This window comes from Jatropha curcas, chromosome 2 (assembly GCF_041381405.1).
Source record: "Jatropha curcas cultivar XTBG-Jc1 chromosome 2, XTBG_Jcur_1.0, whole genome shotgun sequence".
Taxonomy (NCBI): Eukaryota; Viridiplantae; Streptophyta; class Magnoliopsida; order Malpighiales; family Euphorbiaceae; genus Jatropha; species Jatropha curcas.
This window is the reverse complement of record NC_143152.1, coordinates 4,162,888-4,176,461: the sequence shown is the minus strand read 5'-3', so window position 1 is coordinate 4,176,461 and position 13,574 is coordinate 4,162,888. Positions and strand designations below refer to the sequence as shown.

The following is a 13,574-nucleotide window of genomic DNA, read 5'->3' as shown; positions in this document are numbered from 1 at the left end:
CGGTCAAGGTTATCTTCAAGCGAAAAAATCCAATATTGTTTTTTTTAGTTTTAGTTTTATTATTCAAAAGAATATAGATAATTCTTTTGTTGTTGAAATGTTTGGTCTAATTAAATATTTGAAATACTTGATTTTATTATTAATGAATTATATTTCTAAAAAAAATGTTTTAACAATAAAATAAAATACAATTAATAATTCCAAATTAAAATAAAATTTATAACATATATTTGATTTCGTTAATAAGAAATACCTTAACATTGTTTATTTATATTAATGTGACGTAGATATATAAAATCTTAATTGCCATGTTACATCTTTCACTCAATGTCAAATTAAAACTTTACACTGTTAAATGATTAAACTCTTAATTATTAAAATAATAAAAATATCATCCAAACAATTTCACATCCTAACGCAAGTGATAAACTGTAATATCATGATTTGCAATTTTTCAAAAAAGAGGTTATTGTTATTATGAATGGAGAAAATATATGCCGAAAGAGCTTTTCCCTCGTAAGCTGTGACGCAGCGCGAGAATTAGATTTAGCCCAGGAATTAAAAACACTTATTGTATAAATAAATAAAAAATCCTAAAAAATGTAGGTTGTCCTTGATTTGAAAAAAGAGAGTGAGCTGTTCCCTCGTTGAAGGACTAAAAAAAATTCACCATTCTTTCCAAATCTTGAAGAACATATTCCTTTCTGCAATAAGTATAACTTATTCCTAAAGATTACTAAAAGAAAGAGGCACCCCTTATTTACACATGAGAGAAAAAAAAATACAACCCAAACAACCTTTTTAAAAAAAAAAAAAAAGACAAAGCAATATCAATCAAATTTGAATAAAATTCTTTAAAATGACAACACTCTCTCTATCATTAAATAAATTAAGCACCAAGCTAATCACTTTCTGATTTTAATTTCATAGCATAATTAATAATTAATTAGCTTCCGTTGACTTTCTTGCAATCTGCTCTAATCTCTCCATTGCTTCCTGTTAAAGGACTAATATTTCCCATATTAATCATTGACTGAACAAAACTTTGGAAGAATGCAGTTTGATTACTGCTGAAGGTGTTAACAATAGAGATAGTAGAAGCACCCGACGTCGAAAATAGTTCTTGATCCGATTGAAGAAGCCCTTGATTGTTCTGTAGATTTGTGAAATAGTTACTGTCGAAAGTATCTGGTGTTGTTGGATCAAGATTTGCTAGAGCAGAGATATTGCCTCCTTGTGGACATATTTGTTGCAGAGTAGCTAAATATGTAGTGTTCAGTGTAGGGTCAGGGTTGCCTGTGCCACTAAAATTGAATAGCCTATTGCTAAATGTTCTACACTGAGCACGTCCAAATGTGTGGGCACCTGCAATTAATCTTAAATTAGTAAATGAGGCTTATATTGAGTGAATCAGGTCGAGTCAATTCCTGTGCAAATAATATTTTCAACCCTGACTCACTTAGAAGTAGATCTCTTTGCAAAGAATGTCATGAACTTCTATTTTGTAAAGAAAATGATATGTCTGATAGATAAAAACTTTGTAAAATTTTTGATATTTTCAATTTCAAATTCGCCACATGAATAAATCTACTCATGAGACGATTTATATGTAGAGGTGTTCATGTGCTTAAAATACCAAAATACGGTTCAAAATCATAGTTTTGAAAATTTGATTGTTTAATCTAAATTGAAAATTAAAGAACTGTCTGAATTCCAACAAAAAAAAAAAAAAAAAAAAAAAAACGACCCGTGACTCGGTCTAATAGTACCTGATAAAGCGACCAGATCATTGGTGTTTAGACCAACAGCAGAAAACTTGGAAGTAATGTTGGTTAGGCCATCAAAAGGAGTAGGAATAGAAGTATTGGCTCCCCCTTGATTTGCAGTTTGACTATCTCTTCTTCCTACCAGTACAGTCCATGAAGGTCCTCCTGCCTGCAACACAAATTACATTTTTATAATAGTCCCATATTTTAATTACCCAGATTCAATTTAACCAACTTACTAAAGAAACAGAAGCCTCTGCTGCTAGTGCAAGGATGTCTGCACAAGAAACAACACCAGGGCAAGAATTTTCCACAGCAGTTTTAATATTGTCCACTACATCGAAACCCCGAGCCGAATTAACGTTCGGAGCTGCAAATTTCTCACTCAGTATGCTTGAAGTATTATCCAGCAAAATTGAACCATCACATCCCTAAAATCCAAATAACAAAAATTAAATCAATAATAAATATTTAAAAGAAAATAATACAAGAAATTTAATATTTGTTATGGGTTTACATCCACGAAGCAATCATGAAAATGAAGGCGAATGAGACTAGCTCCGATCCGGGGATCAGATTGAAGAGCCTGTTGTATTACATTGGTAACTATGGCAGACACGTTCGGGCATGTAGTATTATAAAAAGTAGCACTCAGTTGAGCATTAGATTGGTGCTGCAGAATTATGGCTACCAAAATAATTTTAAGTGCCAAGTAAACATTACTACTAACAGAAGAAGAAGAAGAAGAAAACATTGTTATTTGCCCGGTTTTTAACAGAATCTCTTGATTGTTTTCTTGCTCGGTGCATGCGTTTAGTATGAGCTAATATCATATATATATATATATATATATATATATATATATGTATGTAGGAAAGTGTGTCGTAGCTATTAAAGAAATGTTAAAGGCAGAAAAGTCTATGATCATTAGGTAATAATTCTACGCTATTCTTTAAGCAAATTTATCATTTGATATTGAGAGCCTTGACCTCTTCTTCCTTTGCAGTATGATGAGAGGTGCAAAATGTCAAAGGAACAGAAGAAAAAGAATGTAATATATGGACAATATCTAATCAAATTACATAAAGAAAACAATGGTGAAAAAAAAAAAATGGAGTCGGTAGCCAGAAAAAGAATTATGGATATTATATTTGCAAGATTCTCCTGTATTTATCTGAGTAGTATCAAGTCCACCTCCTTCGGCAATTATTTGTCCCTCAACTGCCAAATAAATAAATAAATAAACTCCAAACAAATGCTGTCGGACAAACTAATTATCATTTTTAATTATTAGTCTCAGTCTTTCATGCACTGACTATTTTATTCTTTATTTTAATTAAAGAAAATACTAAGCAATACATAATTTTTTTAACGAAAAAGAGAGAAACAAAATTATTTGGCAACCCTAAAGAAAGAAAACAGATTGATGAATACAAACCAAAGAAAGCAAACTATTAGAAGAAAGAGCAAAATAGTCTGTGTACAACTCATTGATTTAGTTTTTATCTCCTTCCTCTTTGTTTCTTTGAATCTATTTTGATTCTTTTTTTTGATTTAGTTGTTGAGATGATTGAAAATGGTATTTTCTTGTTTCTTGATTTCTTAAACGTGAAGTTATGTATTTCCTATTCTTTTCCATAACTTGCTTTCCCTGTTTGATTGACGAGTGATCTTATCATCGTCACACTTCACAAACGCGTTTAGAATAGATTTATTAATTGTCAACTATTTAAATTAAGCATGACGAATAAATTCATTTTTTTTAAACAACTGAGCTGGTTCTTAAAATTATATAACGTTATTATTACACATTTTAATTTTTGGAACTTTTTTTTTTTTCTTGTCTCGTGACTCATTTTAACACTCTGATTGATCACGAGAGTCCAACTTATGAACAACAAAGGAATCTTCTCCTCTTTAAAATGGTCTTTTTCAAACTTAAACCGCAATCAGGGGAAGCATATGAAGTTTCGGTAGGGCCACATTTTTTTTTTTTTTTGGTTTAAAAAATATATAGACCAGTCAAAACCAACTGAGTTGCAAGTGTTTATAGCTGTTGTTTATACTCACTATTATCACTCATTATTTATTTTTTTCTATTTTATTTTATTTTGATCTCTGTGTAGATGTATTGCTTATATTTGCATAAAAGGTTAAGTAAATAATAAGTTATTGAAATAAAAATAAATAATCATATTTTTTCATTCTATTTTTTAGATGTTTTGCATAACTCCTTACTTATATAATTTGTACAAAAATATTATTATTCTCATCGTCTCTTTTGACTATTTTTCTGTTCGAGCCGGGATTTAAAACTAAATTTCTCCTCAAGAGAATAGACGAGCAATTCTCGTAAGATCCATCGTAGATCTAACTTTCTATTCACTTTTGGATTCATATGGGCTGGGAGGGACAATTACGGCTCCTCTCTTCTTTTATATGGAGTACGGAACATATGAAAAAGATTATGAAGTATTATAAGTATGATTTATACTTAAAATCTTGCTAATTAATTTTTCGATGCTTCCTTTATCAATTAGATACTTTGTCCATAGAATAAGTATCTAGATTTTTCTTTTCCTTCATATTCTGATTTCTGTGAAGTTAGATTTCTTTATTAGAGCCGATAAAAATGAGTGTTTTGCTGGACTATGCATATGTAGAAAGCCTATTAAATATTTCTTTTTTCTTTTCCTTTTTAATGGAGATAGTCGCATGTAATGATAGATCACAGTTATATTATTTAAAGCTTGTGATAAGAACGGGTTTCGAATTAGTTCTGAAAATAATATTCCATAACTTTTGTGTATTTTTAAACAATCGGCTCAATATATAAATAGACTCTTAAATTTTATTACAATAAAAAAATATATATAACGTAGAGGATCGAACCCATATACAGAGGAAGATCTACCCTCAGTTTTTAGCTTGACCTATTAAGCTAAATAATTATTGAAAGTTAAATTTATTGAATATTTCAATTTGTTTAAAATCATAATCATATCTATTGAGATATAATTTTTCACAATTTTTAATTACTCAATTATGTTTAATATAAATACAATACTTTATAAATCTTTCAATATGAATTATTCGACAATGATTTTTATATTTTTTTAATCACATTATTAATGTTCAATAAGTATAATTCACATGTTAAAATATTAAATAAGAATAATTTTATAAATCAAGTGTTGAAAAATATAATTTTACAAGTTAGAGATTTAATAATTCAAGATAAAAATTCAAAATACCAATAAACTTTTCTTATAAAATTTAGGTGTTAATTTATGCACCTATTTAAAAAAATCAAAATCAAAATTAGCAAATGAAAAGAATGCGTCTAACTAATGAATCATTAAAATAAATGCATACTCTCATTTCATCGCGAAGTCGGTGGAAAAGAAAAAGAAAATAGAAAATTGAATTTTCTGTAGATAAAAATTAAAAAAAATTGTTTTATTTTTTTTATCATATATATATATATATGGTGAGTTGACTTGGAACCTATAAATTAATTGAATATCAAAGATTAAGCTGGTGATGGTTGAGTCTGTGAACCAGAAAAATTAAAATGGATTAGACTACCTGGTGTGTTTTATTTTTATATTCAGTTAGTTTAACCAGAAACATGTCAGCTTGCTCTTTTTGGTTTAAAATTGTTTATGATATAAAATTTAATAATGGTTGATGTTGAAATATGAAATGAGAATTAAAAGTATAATTATTTTTTATTTGTTATTGTTAATATATTATTATTTTATTTAGGATTGAGAATTGATATGATATTGTGGAGAATGGATGTGGTTAACAGGTAGTAAAGCATTAGCATTCCTCTTGACACTATACTAATGAGTTTTAGTTAAATGATATATAATTACTCATTAATACACTTATAAGATTATGAGTTCGAATGTCAATTACATTTAGATTAATAAAATAGAATATAAAATAAGTTCAAAGCTTGATATGTACATAATTAATAATAATAATGATTAATTATAAATTTACTGTTTGGATTTTTCAAAATATGTTTTAGCTGAAAACATTTGCGATCAAGTGTTCAAATCCATTAAAAAAATTTTAGAATTACATTTAAGATACGTGGTATTATGCCACATTGGAAAGATTGCATACATGTAAAAAAAAAAAAAAAAAAAAAAAAAACGAATTTGTGCATCGGCGATATGACAATCTTAATGGACATAAACATGGAATTTACTAATGTTGCCATGTTATTTATAAGCTAAATTACTTTTTTAATAATCAAACTTTATCTAATTTGATTTCATTTAGTTTGAGTTGATGGTTTACACTGGGCATGGCCACTTAGTTGAACAGTCGGTTCAAAATTTTTAAAATGTTGAATCTGAATTGGTCTTTAAACCGCCGGTTTCGGTTCGATTCTGGTTTCGGCTAGTTTCAATGCGGTTTCGATGATGATTTCCGACGATTTATGTTTCTTTTTTTTTTTTTAAATCAGTTCTAATGTTTCTTCTTTCTTTCGAAAATGTTAATATGAACTTAAAAAATATTAATAAATTTTATTTAAATAAGTTTTAGAATGCTCATACTCATATAAGAATAAAATTAATTCATTTTATAAAATAATCAAATAAATTATCACTTTGTTTTGTCTAAATGTTATTAATTAAATAAATTATTAAAAAATTTTGAAAAATGCTTCAAAGAATGTAATTTTGAACTTCGTAAACAATTTAAAAGGAAAAAAAATTCAAAAATAATATAAGTTTGGACTAAATATTTTTCTTTTTTTTACCATTTTACTTTTTAGATTTTTAACTTTTAAAATGAAATGTATTTAAAAAAAAAAATTATAAGTAAAGTATATCATATAGTAAAATATTATTGAGACTTTTAGATATGTATATAATAAGTTAAGTGATTATTATTTTGAAAATAAAAATAGAAAATTTTCAATTAGAATGGAACCGAAAACCGCCGATTAATCACCGGTTTAGGACTGATTGAATTTCAGATTTTAACATTCACATGAATTTTAACCGACCCTTGAACCATTGTTTTTAATTCAAAATCTTAAATCAAGAGTTTTGAATCGGTTTCGATTTATTTACAGTATAGTTCGGTTCCATGCATAGTTTACACTTACTAATTGACGAATTATTAACCGTCGCGGAGAAGTAAACTGTCCTTGTGCTTATTCCAATACGGAAGTATCACCAAACTTCACCCTTACAAATTATAGGCTTAAAGTTTAAGGTCGACCCATTATAAAGATGGGTCCTGAGAAGATATTATTAAAGGCTAATTATTATGGGCCGCAGGTCTCCACCACTTAGATTGTTTAAAATTATGAGCCCAAGGAAACTGTTGCTGCTCGCTGTAAAAAAGGTGTTCGCCGGAAGTATTCAATGGATGTCGGTGTCGATATAGATACAATTTGAGTATGTTGAACCTTTGAAGGTGTCAGTGTACTATACCCAAACATTAATCTAGTTAACTTGGATGAATAGATCATTTGTCATTTGATCAATAAATCATATAATTATTAATAATGCATATTAATTAAATAATTATGATTATCAAAGAATATGTCAGGATTGACCGAGTTTATGCAAATTAATCATGATCGATTTATTGATTCTCTTTCCAATTTACCATTTCTCTGAATTGACTTACCAAATCGGGTCAGATTTAATAGCTTTGCTGCTTGTAAAAAAGTTAAATATATGTATATAAGTGGTAAGGAATGAGTTATTAGAGTGAAAAATTAGAATTTTGACATGACAATTAAGTGTAGTTATTATTAAAAGGTTATACTTTTTTTTATTTATCAAACTCTCTTTATTTTTAGAGGTTTATTGGAAGAAAATATTTTTTTTATAAAAAATTAAGTTATATAAAGGAAAATGACATTTTTTTTTTTTACAAAAAAAGAAATATTTTATAACTATTTAGCTTCTAATCCATTCAAAAAAAAATTCTAATTAAAAAAATAGATAAACATTTGTTTTTAGAATATAATAGACGGAAAAATACTTGCACCATGCATACACACCAAGCAAGTGGTTGGCTGCCGATTGTTACACTAACTGTAGGTAAGTCACTCATTTTGCTTTAGATGATGTGATAAAACCACCCACTCCTCCCATCATTTTGTGCTCTCTCTCTCCACTCTGGCAATCCTCGTCACTACCTTGTCTCCTTTCTCATCACCGTCTACTTGTTAAAGCAGTCTCCCACACGTGCTCTGTAGTCCCACGCAGGTGACCACCTCATTATACCACAACACAATACACACATGGTAAATTTTGCCTACTACTAGTCTTATTCCCTACCTTTCTGTGGTGCATATGAAAAAAAGTTACAGAGAGAAAATCAAGAAATAGAAAGATGGAGAAAGAAAGACTGATATTAAAGCATTCAAATTTTCTTGTTCTTGATACCCAAAAAAAAAAAAAATCTTGGTCTTCGTGTTATTATCGTTCCTGGAGTATAGTATTTTCTTTGTGTTTTTGCACTCTTCTCTCTCTCTTATTCTTCTCCTCTCTATCAAATCTACCTTTGCTGTTGAGTTTTGAATCTTTGATCTTTCTCTCTCTTTTTCTATCAAATAATTTTCCTTGCACATATGAGAATCAGGAAAAGAAAGACACCTTTTCCTCTTTCAGCTCTCCCGCCAGTTACTATTTCAGATCCCTATTTCTTCCAAGAAGATGGTAAAGTTTCCAACTTTCACCCAATCAACGGTCAAGATTGGTATCTTACAGCTTCGAAACAAGAAAATAAGACGGTGAGTAGTGTTTTTACTTTTTATTTCTTTTGTTTTGTTTGCTCATGATTTTTAGTTTTTGAATAAAATTTTTGAGTGCGCATGGGTGTAATATGACCTAAACGTGCAATTTTGATGGATCTAGTTTTATGGTTAGTTTCGCACCCATTTTGTGATTTTTACTGTAGATTATGATGGAAGAAGGAGAGGATAAGAAAAGGGGGAGAATTAGAAGGAGAGATGGGGGAGAAGAAATGATAGCTGGTAAGAAAGAAAGAAAGAAAGTGAAAATCAATATTTAATGAAAATCTTTTAGTGAAAAAGGTGAAAAGTGAGACCATAAGACAATTTTACCAACAAAAGAGAAAAAGAAAAGAAAACTACAGTTACTGGAAATACTGTTCAGGTGTTTTTAATATGAACTTTGGCTAGCTACCATCCCATCCCATCTAATCTAATCTATTAGTCTGTTTTTTCTATATTTTGGCTAACTGATTTATATAATATATATACCATAGCCCATGCGGTGCACGTTAGCATGCGACGCTGGTCCCCATTTCACAATGTTATGCAATGCACATCTATGTTTATATACTGGTTTTATTTTCTTGGCTCCATAATTTATGTATATTTCTTTCCTTCCTTTTTATGTATATATCTAGCTAGAAGTGTAGTTGTGGATCTTTTGGGTTTGGTTAATTGTTAATTAGGAAAGGAAGTTTCTTGGGTGCAAAAACACCACCTATGGTTTTCCAAGAATCAGCTTCTTTTCATCAACGTAAAGATTAACTATCTTCAAGAAAACAATGATATAATATTCAAGATCTGACAAGAATTTGTTGCACTTTAATTTGTGCGTTTGTTGATTCTGTTGCACCATGAAGGATATTGGTGCAGTGAGGGAGAGAAAGCATTTCCCTTGAAAAAACGAAGAGAGAGCTCCTCCGGTAGAAAATTGCACGAAGAAAACATAACAATGGATAAGAAAATGAAGACGAAGGTGAACAAGAAATGCATACAAGAAAATGAAAATAATGAAGAAGAAGAAGGAGGTATTGATAGATGTGGTGCAAAAAAAGAGAGTTACAGAGGTAGAGGTACTGCAGCTATGGAAGTTCATTTAGGCAAAGGAAGGCTTAGAAGTGTGACTAGCGTACGAAACCGGTCCATGGCCAATAAGGGTGATGAATCTCTGCAACAATTATCATTTTCACTAGCAGAAGAAAAAACAATGAAGAAAAGAAAATATCAGTAGATCGATGATATTAATAATACTCTTCTTGGAGCTTTACATGGAGATGAAGAAGAGAAGAAGCCATGGACGATGGTAAAGAGAAAGAAGAAGCTTGAGATGGTGAAGGCTAGATCGATAAATAGCTTTTTGAGCCCAGCAGATAATAATAACAATAATAATAAATGCAATTCAAGATTCAGAGGATGAGGAATAGTACAGGCAAATTATGTCGCAAGTAAGCATGTATTAAGCATTATAGTGGAACTATTAATGCGACTAGTTCCTTTCTGTTTTGAAATTTTTAATGAAGAGCACAACATGCTTGCAGTGTTGTGTTTCTTTCTCAATTACCTAGAGTAATTGTTTGTGCGAAATTTATTTCTTGTCTACACCCTATGTGCCGGTGCTCCTATACACCAAGTTAATTCAATTTTTTTTTTTAAAAAAAAAATATGACCGTTTTGTCTTTTCTTTTTTAAGTGTATGGAAAATATTGTTTATAATTGATTTGATGTATAGATAGTTTTGGGTGTCGATAAATCTTTTCCGTATTTGCATCCCTTGAACAAAAGTATTGAAAGTTTTGACTTGGAATATTATTCCTACATATTCATGCATGGAATTTTTATTTTAAAAAATTAATAATATTTATTTTCATATGACAATTTTTTTTAATAAATCAATTTCCATCACATTTAATTTTGTTGTCGAAATCCAAATTAATAACAGTTTACAAATAAAATGGTAAATGGAGCGCCGGCTAACAATATTTTTATATTATACAAATTGAGTGGTGTGTGTCTCATTCTTGGTCCCTATCTTAGTTTGACCCAAGTGTACTTAAAAAATAATTAAGTATCTTAATCTGGTTGTTGGCCAGAATTAAAACAATTAATAGTTTGATTATGTCATCCTAAGTGTAATTAATAATAAAGTCAAAGAAAGTCAATGTATTAGGTAGGAACCGTTTTTCAAGTAGTACAAATTTTATTAGAATTTTTATCAATTGTGAGTCCATTTTTCTGATAAGTTTAGTTTATTGATGAACAAAATTTTTGTAAATAAATAAATTTAAATTTAAATTTCATTTTACTAACAAAAATTCAATTTCAATAGTTTAGCTATTATTATAAAGCAAAAATTCTTATTTGTAAGACTCTTTATATTATACCAAAAATATTTTACTTCAGGCATATACGTACAAATACTGAAATACACACCAATCCAATTTGAAACTGAACCAAGCAAACAAATTTTTGTGTCCCTCGACCAATGAATGACAAGATGGAGACATGAATCGATAGAGACTGCTTCAACATATCCTAACTGGCTTCATACCTTCCTGCTGCAACTACACGACTGTAGATGAAAATCTCTATGAACAACAAGTTAAATTAACTCTGCAACATTTTATAGAGAAGAAAAGAAAAAAACACCATCACATAATATATCAAGCTTTAGTGTTGTGGATCTTGATATATATATATATATATAGTCATGAGTTGATTACTCCTTGAGTATAAAAGTCAAAAGAACTTCACTTATGATAATGAAAAACAAATGGATGGAAACAAAATGAAATGACAACAGAATGTTAAAATATTATCTAAATCAATTCTTGTTTAGTTTATATAAGAATTCTTAATTATCGATCACACATACAAAAGATTTCACCAGTCAAGCACTTGAGCAAAGCAAGGCATTTGGGTGATTCTATTTCCACTTCGTTTCATGTTTGGGCTGTTATGCCTCCTTCGCTTTCATCTATCCTTTGGTCTGATGTCTGTGGTTTCAGTTTCTTAAGATAAGTTGCTCTCTTTTTGTTCTTCCTTTTGTTACCAAAATAAATAAATAAATAAATAATAATAATAATAATAATAAGGCATTTAACTTTATCATTTTACACTAAAACGTACATATTATTTTATCACACACTTTTGATACTTTTAATTCATAATTCAATAGTCTTAAAAATAACAGTGGATTCAGTCTGATTTGAATGGAGTAAAATTGAAATAATTCAAAACTTTAAATAAATAAATCAAATTAAAATGAATTTTAATAAAAATAAAAAAAAAATCATTAGTATTTCATATATCTTCAAATATGAGATTAATTTCGTGTCCAGATATATAGTTATTTCTTTTCATAAGAAATTTTTGATGGTTGGATTTCTAATTTTGTAGAAATTATATCTACAATTCAAGTGTTTCTCATTATTTGAGCGAAAGGCAAATTTTGTTTTCTTAATCTTCTCCCAGTCTCAGTACAAAATATATCTAGTAGTAATTAAGGATAAATGCCTACAAAAATAAAGAAATTGTATAACAGCCAATTGCAAATAGGACCCACAATCCATTACTTTCTCCACCCTGGCGCGGCCATTGCTAAAGTCGTTGACAGTTCCCGGTAGCCGGTTGTTCACGAGATCGGTGCAAGCTCGGCCACAAGTGCTGATCGCTTGGCCTTTCCCTTCGTTTTTCAATATTGGTCGACATAGTTTGCAACTTGGAAGTGTATCCCACATAAAAAGATAGCCTGCGGAAATTCTTCTTCTTTCATAACTGAAAATTAATATGAACTGATGGAATTGAGAGATTGAAAATAATATAATTTTTTAGACTGTTTTCTCTTTGTAGAACTTTCCGTGAATTTAGATTAGTCGAATTTATAGATCCATCGAATACCAGAGAGTTAACAAAATTTTAGATTACACCGATACTTTAAAAGATTTAAAGTTTTATATCATTTATATTGTCAAAAATATAAATCATGTTGTAACATCCCTTCCCGGTCCACCCGTAAACCCGAATAAACCGAGCCGAGACGCTACAAACTGGTTGACTGAATGAACTGACATGCTGAAATCATAATGTATAATGAATCTAATATCATGCTGAGATTGCTTATAGTAATAATGTACTGAATATTTACAAGACATGATACTAGTTACAAAATGGATTGGGCCCAACTGTGTGCCCTGTACATGCCATAAAAGAATAACAAAATGAGTTTCTACCCTGAAGACCGAGTCTTCTACAGATGAACGGCAGCAGTTGTAAACGGACCCTCTACGGACTAGTCTCAAAACCTGCGAGTTAAACAGGTAACTCGCTGAGCAAATAAAGCTCAGTGGATATCTCAACATAAAACAACAATAAGCACACATATAAGCAAAAAGCATTATGTAAGCACATATAATCACACATAACATACGGCTTTCATTTTACCTTAATGATCTTTCTTACTGTTTATTTTACTGTATGATTCATGCAATAGCAAGTTAAAATATCTGTATGGCTCCATAAGGTTATAGTGAAACCGAAGTGATAAGATAAACTGTATGAAACTGTATGAATACTGTATGCTTGGCTGCTATGGCCTGTATAATCATATCCACTCAACGGCCTGTAGCCGGAGTTCCAAACTGTATGGGGCGCAGATCTGCTATTCTATGTCGCGACATAGCCTTATCTACATGGTTTCTACCCAACCTCAATGGAGCTTCATATTAGCATATCAACAATGTAACACAATAGCACATAAATGGTTTTACAACTTCATAGTTCATCATATTGATTTGAGTTCACATCATATAAATACTTACATGTTGTTTTAATCCATGTTCTTATGTTGTATTTTTGTTTTACAATGATTGGATGCATGCATGATGAGCAAAGGAAGTTAATTGCATAGGAAATGAAGACAAAAAGAATGTCAAAGCATCAGTCGCGAGCGCGAGAATGTCAAATGAGAGTCAGAGAGTTTCTGGCTCAAAGTCGCGACCGCGCAACCTTAGTCGCGAGCGTGAGACCAAGTC

General features: G+C 29.9%; 1 protein-coding gene and 1 non-coding gene across 2 annotated transcripts; one reads left to right on the top strand and one right to left on the bottom strand.

The window, feature by feature from the left end:
* Window positions 1–817: 817 nt before the first annotated feature.
* Window positions 818–2,602, bottom strand: LOC105646556 (peroxidase A2). The gene is made up of 4 exons (XM_012232421.4): window positions 2,284–2,602; window positions 2,006–2,197; window positions 1,770–1,935; window positions 818–1,365 (listed from the first exon to the last, which is right to left on the bottom strand). Exons 1-4 carry the CDS (start codon window positions 2,518–2,520, stop codon window positions 947–949), a joined length of 1,014 nt encoding a protein of 337 aa, XP_012087811.1. The 5' UTR covers window positions 2,521–2,602; the 3' UTR covers window positions 818–946.
* Window positions 2,603–7,954: 5,352 nt separating this feature from the next.
* On the top strand, window positions 7,955–10,101 carry LOC105646555 (hypothetical protein). Its single transcript, XR_016319638.1, has 3 exons — window positions 7,955–8,541; window positions 8,709–8,784; window positions 9,405–10,101. It is a non-coding gene; the product is annotated as a hypothetical protein (transcript).
* Window positions 10,102–13,574: the final 3,473 nt, after the last annotated feature.